The following is a 19,278-nucleotide window of genomic DNA, read 5'->3' on the forward strand; positions in this document are numbered from 1 at the left end:
CTGATCTAGTAAAGGTGTATGTTTGGTGCCCTGCTAGGCAGGGGGGGTTGGAACTACATGATCCTTGAGGTCCCTTCCAACCCGGGTCATTCTGTGATTCTAGATAGACTGCTTTTACTGTGGAAGTAAGTTCAAAATAAGAATGTGCACAAGAATTCAAGGCAAGCACCTAGAAAGAGTGGAACAAGCAGGTGAAAGTGCAAGCATGTGTAAGACAGTTCTGAATGCTGTATGCAAAGCCACTGAATTGCAGACTACATCCTTCTTCTCATGAACCCCTCAAATATATATTTTTATACAAACCTCTGTAATAAGAGAAGAGAAGAGAAGAGAAGAGAAGAGAAGAGAAGAGAAGAGAAGAGAAGAGAAGAGAAGAGAATGACAAAACAGTTCAGGAAAACTGTACAGATTTGCCCTGTCTGAGCTTGTCAATCATGGGCATGAGTAAGTAGTAATATAGGAGTATAATTGGAGGAATATGTACCTTCAGAAGGATAACTGTGGTATAGTTACCAGACAGCTAAGGCAAAAAGCATTTTACAGCCACATTTTCCCTGATCCGGCTCTGGGAGTTGAGACCCCTGAGCTGAATATTGCCCTAGTCCATCTTCCTCAGTAGGACGCCTCACTGCTCTTTCTAATTATTTTTATCTTTAATTGCTTTTGTTCTTCATTGGAAGAATCCCTGCAGCCAACTGGCCTACCACTGTTTACCAATGGACATATTTTCCAGAGCAGATGGGACAAAAGTTGCTCCCCAGCTTGAATATAGACATAAACTAGTAGCCACGTGGATAAAAATGTCCGGTTTTTGTCTGAAATTGCATTTGGGTTTGTACCCACTGAGAGCTGCAGCAGGGTACGTTTCTGCTGTATAGTGTGTAGTTATTTAAAATGTAGCAGAAAAATTCCTTCTTGGGGTTTTTCAGCACTCATGAAGTTTTTCATTTAAGTTAAATTAGATGTACAGTAAAGGCAGCATTCAGAGGATTTAGATCAGTGAGATGTCTTTCTCCCCCCATATGTGACACATAGAGAAACAATAAAGGGAGAAGACACCAACTATTTAAGGAAGATGATTTCAAAACTTAGTTAATATTTTCCTGCAAGTATGTCTGTAAAGGTTTACAGTGAGAATAGGCATGGCAGAAAGACTTAGAATAGCCTACAGAGCAAATATGATAAGTAATTTAGAGGAGAAAATTTTTGTATTTACACATATGTATACACATCCCAAATATATATACCTCATCTCAAACCTGCTCTATAAGTGTATATATTTCATAATCATGTGGATGCTTAGAAAAACACTTTACTCTGGCATTGTTATATGGTGTTTAAGGGCACTAAAACAACACATCCATGACAAAAACATGACCTATGGCTTATTCCTACTTAAAACAGAAAATCAAAGTATATTCAGAAATGTATATTATGTTCTGGTTTTTCAGATTTGATTTTAATATTTCTCACATGATCCAATTTGAAATTTCCAGCAGTCTCTAAATAGTGTCTTGTGAATGAGATTTTTCAGCGAGAAATAACTGTTTTTAGTATTTAATAAAATAAATTATGTTTTCCTCTTTCTTTTGCCAGAGCATTCCCATTTGACTTCTAATAACACCTTTTATGAGTAATTACTAAGAATTAGGTGAAACTTTGAGGAGGTCTCTGTTTGCAAGCTATAAAATTGAAGTTGACGGTTCTGGCTTTCTTCACTGAACTGCAAACAAAATTTAAATAGGTAAGAAAACTGTACAGTTGTGGTTTGAGCAAATAGATGCACATCAGGTTTAAAACCAGAGTGAGTGTGAATAGAAACTGGGAGCGTGTTACTTGCATATTTAAAAGAAGCTTTACTTGCTTCAAGCAGCTTAAGGAAAAAGAGGTTTTAAAATGAAACACTAATTGTAACTGGACTTTTTTAATGCCTTTGTCATAAATACTTTTCCTTCCTCATTTTTTTTTCATTTCCCACAAGACTAAAAAAATAAATGTTACAGAATAAAGGGAAAATACTGAGAAGAAATTAGGTATCCAAGAAACAATGCAGTAGCCACAGCTCACACTATGACTGCTTTACACTGCTTTGTTTGTGCAAAGAATGCTTATTATCAATGACGGTGATTACAGGAAGGATGAGACCGGTATGCATGAAATTGCATATGTAAGATAATGCCTTCAGAAACACAAACTGTTTGTAAAAGCAAAATTGACCATACAACAACTAAGTGTATCTTCTTCATATACAAGGATTACATCCCAAAGATCCATCTTTGTCCAGTACATTTGCCCTATTTGTAAGCCCTTGGATATCTGGGAAGTACCATAGCATCCAAACTAATTGAGGTTTGCTGTAACAAAAAGTGAATGTAGGGAATTCTGAGCAGAATTTGTTCTCAGGGTTTTGCTTCTTCCTTCTTCTGAGAGTTGAATGTTCTCCTTAGCAGCTTTAAAACAGTTTTGTAATGTAAGCAAAGACTGAACAATGAAAATGAATTTAAAACTTACGTGCTTTCTGTCACATTAACTCCCTGCACAGTGTAATACTGTATAAACATAAGCAAATAGCCCAAACTAGCTAAAGCAATTGTTCCTCGGAGTGTGCTTTCTTAAGAATTATATAGAAAAAGCGTGGTACGATCAATAATTTTATCTTGTAACAGCCCATCTGTGGTGGAACTCTGGAAACTGCTATTTATTTTCAGTTTTTGAATAACATTTTGAAGTGACTCTCTATGGAAATACTATCAAATGCTCCCAAGAAAGCTTAATGTAATAGTTGAAACAAATCCAAGTATTTGGCATCTCTATTCTCTGTTTCTCAAAAAAAAATACAACTGCCTGCAGTCCAAAATGCAAAGATAATTGGCTAATTTGCAAATAAATATAAAAATTCCACAAATTAAGACCAGTAGCAGAACTTCAACTTGTGCAAGTTGTTTTCCTTCACGAAGGTCTCCCTGTACCTATTCTTACTTGGTTCAATAATTAATCTAAACTGCTAGCTAGCAGAGTTTCAGTGAAGCAATATAAAATTAATAAATAAAAAAAGGCCTGGAGATTATCACAGTATAAGAGCAAGAGTCAAACAACAAAATATGTAATTGTGTACAGGAAAATACATGGCCATAAGTCTGACTTAAAATCTTACTTTCATCCCAGGAGTCCTGGAACTTGAGCAGCACAGTCCATTATCTCATGACCTCAGTACCCTTCCAGTCCTTCCATGGAAAATCATGACAATGGAAAAATAGCAAAATTCTAAACATTGTATAATTACTTGTTTTTATTCGAGGAAAATTTTACTTGGATTCTTTCAAGGAGATTGCTTTTATTGATGATCTATGTTGTAGCTAGTAGTAATAGTAAAAAGGCCTTCTAAACGAGAGATGCATCCCCTAACATTTTTAGAGAGGCCAGATACAAGGTGGTGTACTTGGGTCGGGACATAAAATCATAGAACCAGAATTTCAGAGGGTGGAGGGGACCTCAAGAGATCATTGATCCTACATGGGTAGGCATCCAGATGGGTCTTGAATGTCTCCACAGAAGGAGACTCCACAACCTCTCTGTGCAGCCTGTTCCAGTGCTCCTTCACTCTTACCATAATGAAGTTCTTCCACATGTTCAGGTTTTCATAGAATCATAGAATCACAAGGGCTGAAATCATAGAATCATAAGGCTGGAGAGGACCTACAAGATCATCTAGTCCAACCGTCCTCCCATTACTGTTGCTACAGCAAACCACTAAACCATGATCTATGCTTCTCATCCAGATACCTCTTGAACACTGCCAAGGATGGCGACTCCACCACCTCCCGGGGCAGCCATTCCAGTGCCTTGACCACTCTCTGAGAGAAAAAGTTCTGTCTTGTGTCTAGTCTAAACCTCTTCTGGTACAACTTGCAGCCATTCCCTCAGGTCCTGTTTGTTGCCTGGGAGAAGAGCCCAAGCTCCTCCTCATCACAACCTCCCTTCAGGAAGTTGTAGAGTGCAGTGACATCTCCCCTGAGCCTTCTCTTCTCCAAGCTAAACAAAAGACCTACAAGATCATCCATTCCAACTGTCTTCCTATTATCAATAGTTCAACCATGCCCCTCAACACAATATCTAAATGTCCCTTGAACACCTCCAGGGTTGATGACTCCTATCACTATGCACCACCAAGAGCCTGGCCTCATCCATTTGCCTCCCACCTCCCTTTAGATACTTATAAACACTAATTAGATCCCTCCTCAGTCTTCTTTAAGGTCTACTAGCAGTAGAACAATGGTGACTATTATGGGACTTCATTGGAGAATTAAATAGAAAAGACTATAGTTCTTGATTGTTACACATAGGGTGTTTTTTTTTTCAACAGTCTATTCTGCTTTTGAGATTTATTAAGGAGTTTAGTACTGGCAAGAATAGTTACATCATTATCTGGTAGGTGTCATGACGCACGTCTTTCATCCTTACATTGGTAAGTTTGGATGAGCATTAAATAAACCGATCTTCATGGCAGTTACTCTGAAAGCCTAATGGGGCTCCAGGTCAGATCATCAGTGACCTTATGTCAGCATAACTCCTCTGAGAACTGAACTAGACCTTGACTTTCCATATATATATTTCTTCTAATTCATTTGTCTTCTTTCATTTACCAAGACAAAAAAAATCTGGTAACAAACCCCAAACAGTTTGTAAATATGACAGAAGATAAAAGCTAAGCTTTCCCAAATTCATAATTTTACAAGTAGACTTTCTATTTAGAGTAAGTGAAAGTCCTTGGTAAAAAAATGAAAAGAACAGATGCTTATCCTTGGAGAAGAACTGTGAGGGAAATTTAAATCGATGTTTTTTGATTTTGGATAAGAAAAGCATTGCACACATAGCATGAGATGACAGAGCACACGATCTGTTTTGACTACTAAACTAGTTTGTTCACCATGTGACATAACAGAAAAAAATACATAATTAAAATTCAAATAAGAAAAAAGGTCCTTTAGTTATCAGAGTAGTCAGGCCTTCTCTTCTTCAGATACTGGGGAATACACTGTATACATATCTCTAGACTACCCGCAGAGGTTCTCTATGCTACCGTGATACCTATTTTATATCTTAATTATCAAAGCCAATTTTATTCATAAGTAAGTGTAGTTAATAAGGCAGCCTACTCTAAGGAAGTTCTTGCCGAAAATTGCCAACATACCAAATAATGTGATCAAATAAATGTAACTATTTAATTTTAGTTTCTCCTAAATAATAAAATGACATTTATAGTGAGCATTTCATTAAAACAGTTTCCTTTTTTACTTTATCTTAATGCTTGTAGGGAGACATTGACATGATACTGATCAGCCTGTGAGAGAGTGATCATCATGCAATTAGTCAAATATACTAGAGAGAAATTATGTTAAAAAGGCAATTCAGAACTGTCCAGATACTGAGATTGTTGGCTGTACATTTGAGTAAATCTATGCAAAAAATGCCTAGAAAAACAAAAAACATTTAATCTTAGTTTGTCTTAGGCAGAAATCGACTCCAAATGGGGAGTTCAGTTCACAGCAAATTCTTAGTCATTTAGTCTGGCAATTTATCCAGCAGATACTGAATGCTGCTCAGTCCAGGACTGGATAGTGTTCATCCAGAAGTTCTAAAGGAAATAGTAAAATTATTAAATATGACCTCCTGCAAACATAATGCCAATTTTTAAACAGAGTTACACTGAAAACCTTTGAGATGAAGAGCCAGATTGTAAACCTGGCATCCACAGTGGGTACTGCAATAACACATACAAATCTCTGGACATCTGGTCTATACTACAGAGTTTTTAAATGGCAGTCCTATCTTTCATGAATGCTTCAGGTTTTGTGTCTCGTTTCTTTAATGTAGAACACTGTCTGCACTGTGCTAAGAGCATAACCCATGTTACTGGGCTGCTGTATCACTTCTGGGTTTGTATCTTCATTGCTTCTCCAGCAGGAGTTTCACAAGCCCTAGATAATTCCACATATGCAGCAATCAGCATTTGCAAATAGTCTTGAAATACTAATCTAGGCTAAAGGATCAAAGCTGGCATGGATTTGGATGCCAGAAAGTACCAGGAGAATCATGTAAGAGGTATTTCAGTAGTAAAGAAATATCATAGACAAGTACGAGGCCATCGTTTTAGAGTGAAACATGGAACAACATAAAAAGTAGATAAGAAAAGGAATTATGAATGGAGCCCCATAGGAAGCCTTGCCTTAGACATTCATCACTTTTAGAAATGTACCACAAAATGGAAAAAGGAGTGAGATGAAAGAGTTTTCTGCTGATGTTAGATCAGTCAAGAAGAGAAGAAGCAAAAGCTGAATTTGAAGAGGTGCAGGAAGCTCTTTCTGATAAAGCAGAGAGAATAAAAATCACTGCAATGTAGAAAACAAATATAATTCTTCATGAATAGTGTAGAGCTCTAAGCTAGTTATCACTAAGCAGGAAAGAGATTGCTGTAGTTACAGTATTATTCTTCCATGTAAACATCAGTTCAATTCTCAGTAGTTATAAAAAATGGCAAATAGGATTACAGGAATTATTAGGAAAGGAACAGAGAAAGAAAAAAAAGACAAGCACAAAAATTCAATATGCCATCATTAAAATCCTTGGTTTATCTTCCTATGTTACCATCTGTGAAAAACTGTACATGAACTAGAAAACGTTTAGATCTGGGGCACAGTGCTCATGGAAGATGTGAAACAGCTCATACACAAGGAATGAATAACTAACTTCATGTACATCAGACATGATAAAGTCATGACAGGTATGGAGAATTCAGCTCAGAATGGTAATTTGCTCTAATGTGACAACTCATTTTGGTTCTTCCCTGGAGTCTTCATAGAAGACACTTGGAAATGTAGTCCAGCAAATCCGGAAGCTCAGCAGACTTTAAGCTTTCGGTCTCAGACTTTAACAACGTAAAGAAAAAATAATCTTTCTATTTAATATACTTTTCTTCCTCAAGGCACAGGAATAAACAATGCATAAATCATAGGAACAACAGCAACTAACCCAAAAATTACAGTGGTATAACCAGTATAAAAACTGTAGATGAAAAATGAATTGAGGAAGAATCCAACTCCAAGCAGCAATACATCTGGTTAGAAATAATGATGGAAATACTGCTAATACCAGTCAACACAAACGAAACTGAAAACACATCCAATCATTTCTCTAACACAGATCTAATAGAAGGTGCCAGGAAACCAGAAAGATCTTTTCCACATTAAAAATAAGCCCAGAATAACAATTTGACATCTTGCTTACAGAAAGACTCTAACTCCATTACAGGTTATTTAATTCAGTAAAGGAATTGCTAAACACAATTACCCAGCCTGTGGTTTGCAGCAGGTCAGAGTATTATAATAATTGAAAATAATTATAATAACTTCTGTTGACATGCAAAGGTCTCAGACCGAAAAAATGAGAGAGCTCAAAATCGTTCTGACTGAATGCTGCCTTATAACTGCTCTCAAATTTAAAGACTTAAATGAAATGACTTGGATACAGATATCAAAAGCAAGGCACATCTTAGAAAGGCAAATATATGCTACAAAATTTGCTCTGAGTTGGTTTTGTTATTGATTTTTCTTCTATAGAAAGTAATTTTCAAAGGAAAGAGTAGTTGTTAGCTGGAAGTTTTGGCAGCTTCAGGTAGATTTTCTGCGTCTTGCTGTCTCTGAAGAGTGAGAAAGCATTCGAAATCCAGAAGTCCTTCTCAGAAAGTATCCAGGACTTTTCCTGCAGTTTACCACCGCCAAATCAATGCCTGTCTTAGCTGCCACTAAGGGATATTATAATACTTTGAAATCCTGGAATAATTCAACATAGATCTGAACTGTTATTCAAAATAACCTGAGCTATGATTCAAAACTAAATCTGAAAACTATATGTATATATCTATGTTTAATTAAATAGGCAAATTTGTCTTTTAAGAGAGTGGTTGGTTAATAGTACCCATCAACCTATTCCTTAAAATATATTAAGAATTAAAGCTGAATTAGGCAGCTAAAAGACAACAAGATTTTTCAGAGAGTTCAGCACTTGAAGTTCAAGCTCAGCAGTCAGTTATTGCAAAAATGGAGACAAAATTCAACTTCTATTTCTTCTATATAATTGTTTTGAAATCATCAAGTAGAAAGATAATAGTAGGATTAATTTCTTACCAGTGTGACATACCTTTTAGGCTGGAAATGAATTCTACTGGACTGAATGTTTCCTTGGCACTGTAAGCCAAGGTTGGAGAGGGTGGAAAAGAAATCCAGGAGTTCCAGTCATTGTATATCAACTTTAAGGGGTTAGGAACCTGCTATCAGGAGCCTATTATTGTCCTGTGTATTTAAGAAGAGATCTTAAATCCACTGTTACCACTCTGATAGTCCAGGACATTGTGGAACACCAGAGAGGATAGTGTTTACATATTCACAAGGCAGAACTCAGAGGAAAGGGCTACTTTTAAACAGTCAGGGTTGTTGTATTTTGCACTAATGCGTGACTAAAGTGCAGTATTTTATCAGCTCAAGTTTACAAGTCAAATAGAAGCCCTTGCACTGAAAAAATGTCTAGGCTTCTGCTTATATTAGCCGACAGTTCTAATGGCGTATGTCCATAGAGCTCAATCCAGGAGCACTGGAATCTGTGGCCTTATTGAGCTTTGGATCGGGGACATGAAAATCTTCAGTATGAAGTTAGCACTTCGCTAAATGAGATAGATGTAACAGCTCTTGTTTTCCTGAGACAATTACATACCCAGTCTTCAGTTTGTTCTGAAAAATGTGAAGGAAAAAACACTTTCATGTAAGGCATGCAAAATCTTGGTGTTATTTTTCCTTTCTGTGCCTGTCTATTTAGTTCCTCTGGACATTTTAAGTGGTGGTGGTTGAGAGACGGATTTATCACTCTCATCACTCACCGGTTGTGATTTATTGGCTGTGGCACAGCAACCTCCCTCTGAGAAATATTGCAGAGACGTGAGCAGAAGCAACCTTGCAAGGGGTTAACGCTGTAATCTTTTTCTAGTCTGTTTATAATCCCAACAGTAGGCCAGTAACAGAAGAGGGTGGATCTAAAAAAGTACAGGAGGGGATGTGTGCATGTGTGCATATGTGTGAATGTGTGTCTGCATGCTTGCCCTGCTTTTCTAAACTGCCTCATATGGCATAAATCTTTTTCAGCCTGACCAGAGTGCTCCTAACGGATGGTTAAAGAGCTTACTTGCACCTCTGCCTCTCTTTTATTCCTCTTGAAGACTTCATTCAGAAGATATTTGTTTACTGAAAGAATGGGCAGATAGTTACAAACCAGCCTTCTTCATAGCAGCTAACCTGCGGATCCTGAAGGATGGAAATAGTTGATGCTAGCTTCCTTGAGAACAGTACCAACATCACTGCTTTGCTGTGTGATATCCTCTTGGAAAATGAGACTTTTTACTGTGTGGACGATCCACCTTATTCTTCTAAAGGTAGGTATAGAAAGTAGATCTTTAAGGCAGTCCTAGCTGAAAGTAAACACAGAGACAAACAGCCAGACAAGGCTTTTTCTGTGGGGGAATGCAAAATCAACTACTTGCTGATAAGTTAGGATGAGAAACAGGCAGGAAAGAGTTCAGCATGTACTGGTTTTCCAAGATAAACATCCAGCTGGAACAAAATTGGGTTAGAATGGAAAACTGACAGTAGGAATATTGGGCACAAAATGTAAACAGCTTTAAGAAGGACATGGAGAAACACTATTTTAACTCTGAGGAAATCCATAGCACTGGAGTTATGTGATCTGACATCATGTGTAAAAGAGATTAAGTATGAAACTATAACACTATGAAATTGAAATGATCATCGCTGTATTAAAATGTTTTTGATTGCTGGATCGTTTTGTGCTTTCATATTAAAGGAGGAATTTCTGTGATGAACGAGCAGTGAACGTTAAGTAGTTTGAGCAGAACATGCCATTCAGAAGTTGTGTTTGGCTCTTCAGAAGTGCACTGTATGTGTCCTGACTTAAAGTTATGCAATTCAAGTAGATCAAAATACATTTAAGAATTTTAGAACTTCCATTGATTGGTATAAAGGCATGAACCTCAGCAAAACTAAAACCAGGCAGGCTTTTGAAAGGGTTTACCTTCTGATTAAAGGATGAATCATATCATAGTCTGCGATCTGTATACTTCATACCTGATTTCTCTTTGTGACTATTTTCAGATCTGCACCAGATAATCCGGATTCTGCTGTATTGTTTGATATTTCTGCTCAGTGTTTTGGGGAACATTCTGGTCATCACTGTGCTGATAAGAAACAAACAGATGAGAACGGTCACCAACACGTTTCTGCTGTCCCTGGCAGTCAGTGACCTAATGCTCTGTCTCTTCTGCATGCCATTCACCCTTATTCCCAACCTGCTGAAAGATTTCATTTTTGGAAGCACTGTTTGCAAAACTGCCACTTATTTCATGGGTAAGTCTTGGAAGTTTACTCTTGTTTTGAATATTAACTAGTGGGATATGTGAGAAGGTCATTAAAGACCTGATTTTTTTCTATCTGCCATTGAACAGTTACCAAAATCATCAAGAAACAACTCTGTAGGGCAGATATTTATAGATCTGGTTTCCTAAGCCTGATCCAGCAAAACACAGAGATACTCAGTTAATTTTAACTGCACACAGAAGTGTTTTACTGTGAAGGTGAGGTGAGAAGTGTTTTGTACAAATAAGCTTTAATGAGGAACCTGGAACATAACACTTGCTTACCTATCCCTGACAGAGCTATTAGCAGAGTCCAGATCATCCATCAGAAAGGACAGTGTGTATAGTCCTCACTACACAGATTTTTGTTAGCAGTGGTACACGAAAGGACAAAAATAGTCAGAAGCAGAAGTAGCTTCTATTTGCAGAGCTAGATGTAAGAGCAAGGGCTTTGTAAGAACAGATCAGGTCAGATCTGAGGTCAGCAGGAGACCACGACATGCAGGCTGTACACATACGGCTCTTACATACTGACTTTGGGGTGTCACAGCTCTGTATGCCATGCTGTGCCCCTTTTGGTAGTGGAGGCTGAGCCAGGCGTTTCCAAATGCCTGCACTGTGCCCCTCCAGCTTACAGCCTTGAGAACTTTGATGTAATGTGAAAGTACACACCTAAACTGGGAATGGGAAATCAACATCTTTTTGTAGATAAAACCAGTACAACTAAAGGCTGTGTTTAAACAGTTATAATGAATTGCTGCCATAAATGTCATAAAAATTTACCCAAGCAACGTCTCTCTCTGATTTCACAATTTGTAAGCTTATAAAAATCCAGTGAAGTATTTCTGATCCTGTACATTTCAGGTACGAAAGTGTCTTATTTTAAGAATCAGAAAGTGGGTATTTCCCTTTAGCCTCGGGTTAAGAGGCTTCTATAGATAAATAGGCACTGACTACCATTCTATCACCTATGCTCTTACTCTTTAAGATGTAAGAAGATATATTCAGTTAAAGATGATTTGTGTAAAGCAAAGGGTAACACAAAGACACCAGTATTTTATATTTTGACTGACATCAGAGCATTCATAAAAATTAAAGTTCATGCACAGAAAGAAAAAAAATGGTTGTAAAATCAAGCAAAAATATCTATAATCCTGCAGTGGTAAACCGAGATGCTTCAGTGACAGAAATACAGACCATTGCATTATATTTCATAACTTTCATCAGGTGAAATTAAGGAATTAATGGTTTCAGTTCTCCTGCTTTTTTAACTAACTCCATTACCATCTAATTTAAATAAATATAAAGAAATACTTAATTCAGTTGAATGATGAAATCAGATCACCAATCTAGCAGGACGAGTTAACAATTAAAACAATAGAATAGAGACTGCAGCACTTTATGTTAAAAGGGTATTAGCAAAATTCCACTGTTTCAAATGCTGATTTGAAATGAAGCACGATTACTCTGGTGCACAGACCATGGTAGAAAAATGGAGAATCAAAAGGAAATGTGCCTTCCTTCTGTTTTCAGAATTACATGGTTTGAATAAATTATCTTTTCTCTTGGACTTCTGGCACTAGAGAATGGGCAGGAGTATCGGCATGGAGACCTGCCGATGGACACCTGCACTCTTCACTAACTTAATCAGTACTTTATTTATGAATAATTTCATTTATGACTAGCTTGCTGTATTTGTGTTTTTTCTATGTTTATATAGAAAGTTAGGAAGATTATCTGAATGCACCAGAAGCATTTTAAACAAGAGAATAACCTTTTACTTTGTTTTCTACATGCAGGTATCTCAGTAAGTGTGTCTACATTCAACCTGGTTGCCATCTCTTTGGAGCGGTACAGTGCCATTTGCAAACCTCTGCAGTCCAGGGTCTGGCAGACAAAATCCCACGCCTTGAAAGTGATTGCTGCTACCTGGTGTGTTTCCTTTACCATCATGTCACCATACCCAATTTACAGCAAGCTGGTCCCTTTCACCAAGTACAACAACAGCACAGCCAACATGTGTCGGCTCCTTTGGCCAAGTGATTTCATTCAGCAGTCTTGGTAAGACTTATCCAGTTCTAAGCAAATGCGTAATTATCTGGTGGAAAACAGGATTTCATGGTAGCATTAAGCTGGTTGAAAACTAATCATTAACCATCAGGAAACATGTTCACTTCTCTGACTTATTTATAGAAATCTTATTTTTAAGCTGCTTACATTTTGACTCTTTTACAACTTTCCTCTTGTCATAGGAAAGACACCTAACATGGCAGTGATTCTCACACTGGTCTGCTAAGCCCCTACTGTAAAGAAAGCATCTGCCACTGATCAAGTCATAACACTTCTGCTTTAACTCATTTAAGCACTAGCTTCAATATTTTCAGAGAAAACTTCATTAATCTAAGAATAACACACACAAACTCCCTGCTGTGTGCTACCTTGCCTCTTAATATCTGCATCTGAACGTCCTCTTAAGGAGATAAGTAGAATATGAAAACTTGGAGAGACTGAAAATGCCCTTCTTGAGAATTTGACCTTTTTGGTTATTTGAGGGAAGAGGGGAAGAGAAATGAGGAGAGGAGCAGAGCTCCAGGTCATACACTTCCATACAGGCTAAGTAAATAGCACCACCATCAAGCAGCAATATTATTTTGACATTGTGTCCTTGCATGATGATCAAATGCTTCAATTGGTGCTGAGAAGATGTAAGATTTTAATTTGGTATTTTTTTGCTCCTGAAGGTCAGTTGGAAGTGGGAACAAGATTAAAGTATGCACCACTCACATTAAAGTCATATTGATGCTTTCAGTAGCCTCAGAAGTCTGTCAGCGTGAGTGCTGGTGAGGAGGAAGGATACAGGTCAAACTTCTGATTCCAAGGCATCACTCCAGATTCTAAGATGTGTTGATGAGTTTGTACCCAAGTTCCAAAGGGGCAGCAGAGATGTAGGCTCCTGAATGTTTAAACAGAGTGATTTCCCCATTTTTAGTCGCATTAGAGAAGCTACCTTCCAAACGTTACATAAGAGAGCAATAGACACCGATGTGCAACCAAGCAAAAAGCACTCCCCTTAAAGAAGGAGCTGCCAGCCCCAGGGGCTCTGCACAGCCCCAGGGACAGGAACCCCAATGGTGGCTGCTTAATCCTTCCATGGGAAGGAAGCGCACACCAGCTAAACCTCAGCTCAGTACTGGAAGCCAGTGCCAGGGGCTCTTTGGAGGATCCACAACTGCTCCTGTCCTTCTGCAAGGCCACAGGAAGTTACAGAAAAAACAAGGTTTGCACTATTCCCCAGTCTCTGTCCATCTATTGATTCTCTAGGTACACCTTCCTGCTTCTCATACTCTTTCTTATACCTGGGATAATAATGATGGTTGCATATGGCCTCATTTCATTGGAACTCTACAGAGGAATCAAATTTGATGCCAGCCAGAGAAGATCTTCAAGAGGTAACATCATATTTCAGTTTCTTTTTTAAGTTAGAGTTGAAGACGTGAGCAGTCATCTTGAGGCCACTATAAGCAAAATTTCCTATTTGTAAAAGCGATGGTTATGATCTGTTTCCATCAGGAGCATTTATTTGTTGATTGAGGTGATTCCATTATTCTCTTGCCAGTAATTCTTCACCTATGGTTTGTTCGCAGTCATTTTAGGTGGGAAGCTTTAAGTCTAAAATTGTTATAGAGATGTCAAGATATTTTTCCTGCCGTGGATTAGGACCCTTTCTGTCAGTAAAATCCAGATTTGAAAACTATCTTAAGCAAATCCTGGAGCAAATAGTGTTTTCTGTTGCATCAGTTTGTGTGCAATTATGATGTGAAAATACCAAAGGCCGGTAGACATAGAGCAGCTGATACAGGAGTGGTGCAAAACTGGGACAGTGCTTTGTTTGAAGCAGTTGCTCAGCTGTGAGATATGTTATTTCTTTAGGCTTAGATCCAATTCTTCCTTTTGTAATTTGAAACACTGTTCAGAGACCTTTTTTCCAACTATCTAAGCATTCCTTTATGCATACAGAAAGAAAAGGAAGTACCAGCATCACCAAATACGAGGATGGAGACGGGTGCTACCTGCACAAAGCCAAAAGGAAAAGGAAAGTGCCATTGCAACAGCTGTCTGCTATGAGCAACAGCAAAATAGACAGGGTGAGAAGCAGCAGCTCTTCTGCCAACCTGATGGCCAAGAAACTTGTCATCCGCATGCTGATGGTAATAGTGGTTTTGTTTTTCATTTGTTGGACTCCCATCTTCAGCGTGAATGCCTGGCGCGCATTTGACACCGCCTCTGCAGACCTGCATCTCTCGGGAGCTCCCATCTCCTTTATCCACCTGCTGTCCTACACTTCTGCCTGCGTGAACCCCATCATATACTGCTTCATGAACAAGCGTTTCCGCATGGGTTTTCTAGCCACTTTCACCTGCTGCACTAAGCAGAAGCTGCCTGTGATTAGAGAGGTTGGTGATGAAGAGGAGGGGAAGACGACAAGGGCTTCGCTCTCCAAGTGCTCTTACACACACATGAACGTGTCTGCACCCCCCTGAGATGCATCAGAAGGGGCTACAAGTGGCCCACAAAAATTCAAGTGGACATCGTCTGGTCTTGGGAAGCGGCTGTGGCATTAGTTGAGATGATTTAGTTCTGAGGTAATGAAACACTTCAGCTGCCAGTAAATGCTGTGAGAACTTCATGGGAAATGGATGTTGTCTCTGTCTGAGCTTTATATCATTTTCCCTTCAAAAGTACAAAGGAGGAAGAGGGCTCTTTGAAGGCAAGGGACTTTTTTATAAAAGCTTTAGAAGATGGTCTATTTGTCATAAATTCCCCTGTAAAAAAATGGGTGTCCTGAACATCAGCAGTTTAGCTCAGTATTCAGCTGCACTTCTAAGCATCTCCAAAAACCTCCACGATGCCGATAGATTCTCCTCAAACACAAATAGATGTATTTCAGTCCTCACTTCAGCATCTCTGCCTTACAATCAAAATCAGTTACATTTGAAGTATTTTTTTTTTCGCTTTATTTTAGCTGAGCTAATACGTGTGGAGATCATGCTGGTGCCATAGCCAAGAACAGGCATTTTGGGGTGGGGAGAATGGGCTTGTCTGTGTGAAAACAATGCTTTTAAGTAAAATTATTTCTTTTTCCTTTTTTTTCTAAATAAAATGAAAATATATGCCGATGACTTTAAATGTGGATGGGAAGCATTCTTCACCTGGCAATAACCTATGATAAATGACCACCATTTAAGTGTATCGTTGTTTTGAATAAAAAAAAAAAACACAGAACAAGCACAGAGAAGCAACTTTCTTCCCTGCAGCTGTGAGCACCCGCGCGTGTAAAGGGCAGATGTGATCTGAGCCTCGAAGGCTCACGTGGAAATTGCCACCCTGGGGAGCATGGAGATAAGCCTGGAGGTGTGGAGTGATGCCCACGGTAACAATATATGGTACAAATGTATTTGCAATTGCTCCTGGTCTGGTACCACACAAGGCAAAATAAAAGCCACAAGATGCAGGAGAGCAGAAAAAGCCCATGAAATGAGCACAGACTGAAAGATTTCATCACAGAGTGTGGGGATATTCTTAAGTTTGGAACCATTTTTCCAACTGCGCATAATTTAAACAGACTCAACACCTTTTAATGCTGTGATTATTGCTGTTCTACCGAGCAAGGAATTCAATCTCTTCACTGTGCAGTGTATGGGTGGGGGTGGGTGCGTGGTGGAGCTGGGCAGAAGTCAGGTAATCTATTTTGTTCTGTGAAAATATCCCATTGGAGATGCTTCCCTCTCCTTGCTGAGTCAATATCATTTAAAACATTTCCTATTAGACAGAGATTAAATTTGAGTACCGCGTGGAATGAAGATGTGGATATTAAATGTAACCACTCTCAAGGTTTTAATCAGAAAAAAATCTGATCTCTTTACAGAACGATTTTGAATTGGAAATAGGGTTTGAGTTTCAAGCACCCAGAGCCATGTTCTGCACTCAGTTATTGCCCATGGTGCCTTCCCCATAGAGCTCAGCATACAACTCCAGCTATTAGGTTGTTTTGCATCCAGCTTGCTCACAGACAGGAAATTAAAATAAACTTCTAAACACTATTTATGCACGATCCATAGAAACGACGTTGTGCCTGCCACGTTAATAAAGCAGCGCTGTTCCTGGAACTGCTGAGACTACCAGCATCTATCTGACCTTTTGCAAATACCTACTGAATTAAATTATGGGATTTAGTTCATAACATCAAAATAAGTATTTTACTCCACCTCAGGCTGCAGGATGAGACCCTCTGCAAACCCATCCTCCTGCTGACACTGAGGGAACAAACTCGGCTGCTTCTGGATGGATGAGGAAGAGTGAAGGCAGAAAAGGAGATCTTCTGAATAGTCATTTAAAATAGCATTTGAAAGCCTGGCTTGATTATAGCTGTTGCTTACATACAACAAATCACATTTGAATGATACACTGGATCTAAATATTGCTAACTACACACTGAAACAGGAGTTTTAGAATAAGTCTTAACAGAAGTTTATTCTAAAACTTAGATTTTTACTCTAAAGCATCAGCAAGAACATCAGCTCTTTGGCCTGTCTCCCAGAGAAACGACCCTCAAACTCAATTCTGGCACAGAGCAGGAATGATGTTTTTAAGGTGAAATACTGCAATCCAGTCATTTTCATAAAACTGAGTTGGAGGGCAACCTTTAAGAGCCATTTAGTCCAGCTTCCCTTGTAATGAACAGGGACACCTACAGCTGGATCAGGTTGCTCAGAGCCCCATCCAACCTGACCTCAAATGTCTCCATGGATGGGGCACCCACCACCTCTCTGGGCAGCCTGTGCCAGTGTCTCACTGTAAAAACAGTCTTCCTTATATCCAATCTAAACCTCTTTTAGTTTGAAACCATTTCTCCTTTTCCTATCACCACAGACCCTGCCCAAGAGTCCGCCCTCTTCTTTCACATAGAATCTTTCTGTTGTCTCCTCTCCATCTCCCTGCACTGGAAACATCAGCCTTTCTGCAATGCTTGTGCATCCCAGCGGAAAGTTCCCTGCTTCACTATGGTGCCTTCCTCTCAGTAGAGCCAAGGAGTTCTACAAACACCTTTAATTCAGTTACTGCTCTCAATGGAAATTTGTGTTCAGCAGAACAGGTTGGTAACAGACTAAAGGGAACCTGAAGTTGCCTCATTTGCACATCATTTGTTTATAGGTGTTTGAGGGTGAAATCCCATCCCACAAGCCCACTTTGACAACCTGCAGCAGGGGGACCAAAGGCAAGCTACTTCCTAGATGTAGCAGACACACAGCAGAGGAGTCAAACAACACACTTCAGATATAAATAAATAAATCTCAAATCCCATATATCTCAAACTTTTCTCTCCTTCTTTCTCCCTCCCTCCTGCCCATTCCCAGTGCTCCCACAGCTGCACAAACCTGCTTATGCTCACACATTGTCTCCCATGAATGCCGACTGATCTCAGCCCTCCTACAGCTTGGAGCAGATTTCAGGCAGGAGCAGACAAACAGACGAAGGATCGCACCCCCTCTATTTTCGCAGATATCCATTTCTCCTGGGTAGCAGCTGATGATTCTGTGTACAGATCAAAGTATATACAGAGTGACACTCAAAGGAGGCACTCACTTCCACTTCTTGGGACTTTTTTATCAGTCTGAATTGAATGGATGGTGAGCTACATGTAAGATTCCTAGTGGTGAAAGTTGTCTGTTCTCAGAAGAAAGAATGATTAAAATTACTGGCTCCGAGCAAGGATTATATGAAGGGGAGTCTATCACCTTTTTATTGCAGCCTCACATGACTTAGATCAATGGAATCTCACATCCCTCACGTGCCAATAGGACAACAACCTGATCACCCTCTGACCACCGTTTTCCTCTGTTCATTTTTCATTTCCGTTACACATCTCCAGCACAGCCATTCCTGGGCTCTTCTCTCACCAACAGCCTCCACATCATATTAGTATGTGCCTAAAAAATGCCAGAATTTCTGTCTAAGAGGTACAACAAACTCCCATTTCTGGTACTAGGTTTTTCTCTTTCCTCCTGCAATGCCTGGTGGGTATCCGAGGCAGCCTAACAAGGAAGAAAAATGCAATGGAAACGTTCTTGAAAGGTAATGCTTCTGCTTTGTTTGTCTAATGGCAAACTGTCCTTGCTTGGAGTTATTATCTGCATCTTCAGAGATAATTACGGCACAAAGAGTTTTCTTTGGTGTCACTCCCAGTTGTGTAACAAAGGCACTCAGTCCAAGCTAGTGAGATGCTGGCTATCTGCTGTACTGCAAGATGAGAGAATGCCTTCACTACCACCAGCAGGTAGCAAGCACCAGGGAGGAATCATCCCCTGCAGGATGCTATTTAATTTTAGTAGATTTCCTCCTGCTTCCGCAGTTAATTATTTTATTTCTTACCCAGTTCACATCCAAGAGAGGAACGACACCCTGAGCTGAAGCCACTGGGCTTATTGTCATCTGGGAGCTCACAGTATTCGGGGGAGAACTGCTCTGCTGCTGGGAATGCTGTGTTTGCTCCTCCAGACACAGAACTACAGTGTAGCTGAGGTGGAAGGGGCCTCTGGGTCCCCACGGTCCTACACCTGCTCCAGCACTGACACCAAAGCAGGATGCCCAGGCCCTCACCCACTTGGGACATAGAAGGAAAGCAGAAGCAAGTTCTTAGCTATAAAGCAGGGCCTTCATGCTGGATTTGTTAGAAGAACGCTCTGCTAGCACCTAAACTCTGGCCATGCTGAGGTTGCAGTTATAGGAAAAGGATCCAGAAAACA

At 39.4% G+C, this 19,278-nt stretch overlaps 1 protein-coding gene across 1 annotated transcript; it reads left to right on the forward strand.

Moving 5' to 3' along the window:
* Positions 1-49: 49 nt before the first annotated feature.
* CCKAR (cholecystokinin A receptor) lies at positions 50-15,750 on the forward strand. Its single transcript, XM_015862952.2, has 7 exons — positions 50-444; positions 1,597-1,744; positions 9,192-9,478; positions 10,215-10,466; positions 12,274-12,535; positions 13,796-13,923; positions 14,492-15,750. The coding sequence occupies exons 3-7, from the start codon at positions 9,358-9,360 to the stop codon at positions 15,013-15,015; spliced, it is 1,287 nt and encodes a 428-aa protein (XP_015718438.1). The 5' UTR covers positions 50-444; positions 1,597-1,744; positions 9,192-9,357; the 3' UTR covers positions 15,016-15,750.
* Positions 15,751-19,278: the final 3,528 nt, after the last annotated feature.

This window comes from Coturnix japonica, chromosome 4, assembly GCF_001577835.2.
Source record: "Coturnix japonica isolate 7356 chromosome 4, Coturnix japonica 2.1, whole genome shotgun sequence".
Lineage (NCBI taxonomy): Eukaryota > Metazoa > Chordata > Aves > Galliformes > Phasianidae > Coturnix > Coturnix japonica.

What these genes read in the sequence shown, in the direction of transcription:
- CCKAR (XM_015862952.2), top strand. Translation starts at nt 9,358, where the DNA reads ATGGAAATAGTTGATGCTAGCTTCCTTGAGAACAGTACCAACATCACT. An exon ending in TCCACCTTATTCTTCTAAAG is followed by an intron (nt 9,479 to 10,214) that starts GTAGGTATAGAA and finishes GACTATTTTCAG; the next exon opens with ATCTGCACCAGATAATCCGG. An exon ending in GATTTCATTCAGCAGTCTTG is followed by an intron (nt 12,536 to 13,795) that starts GTAAGACTTATC and finishes TTGATTCTCTAG; the next exon opens with GTACACCTTCCTGCTTCTCA.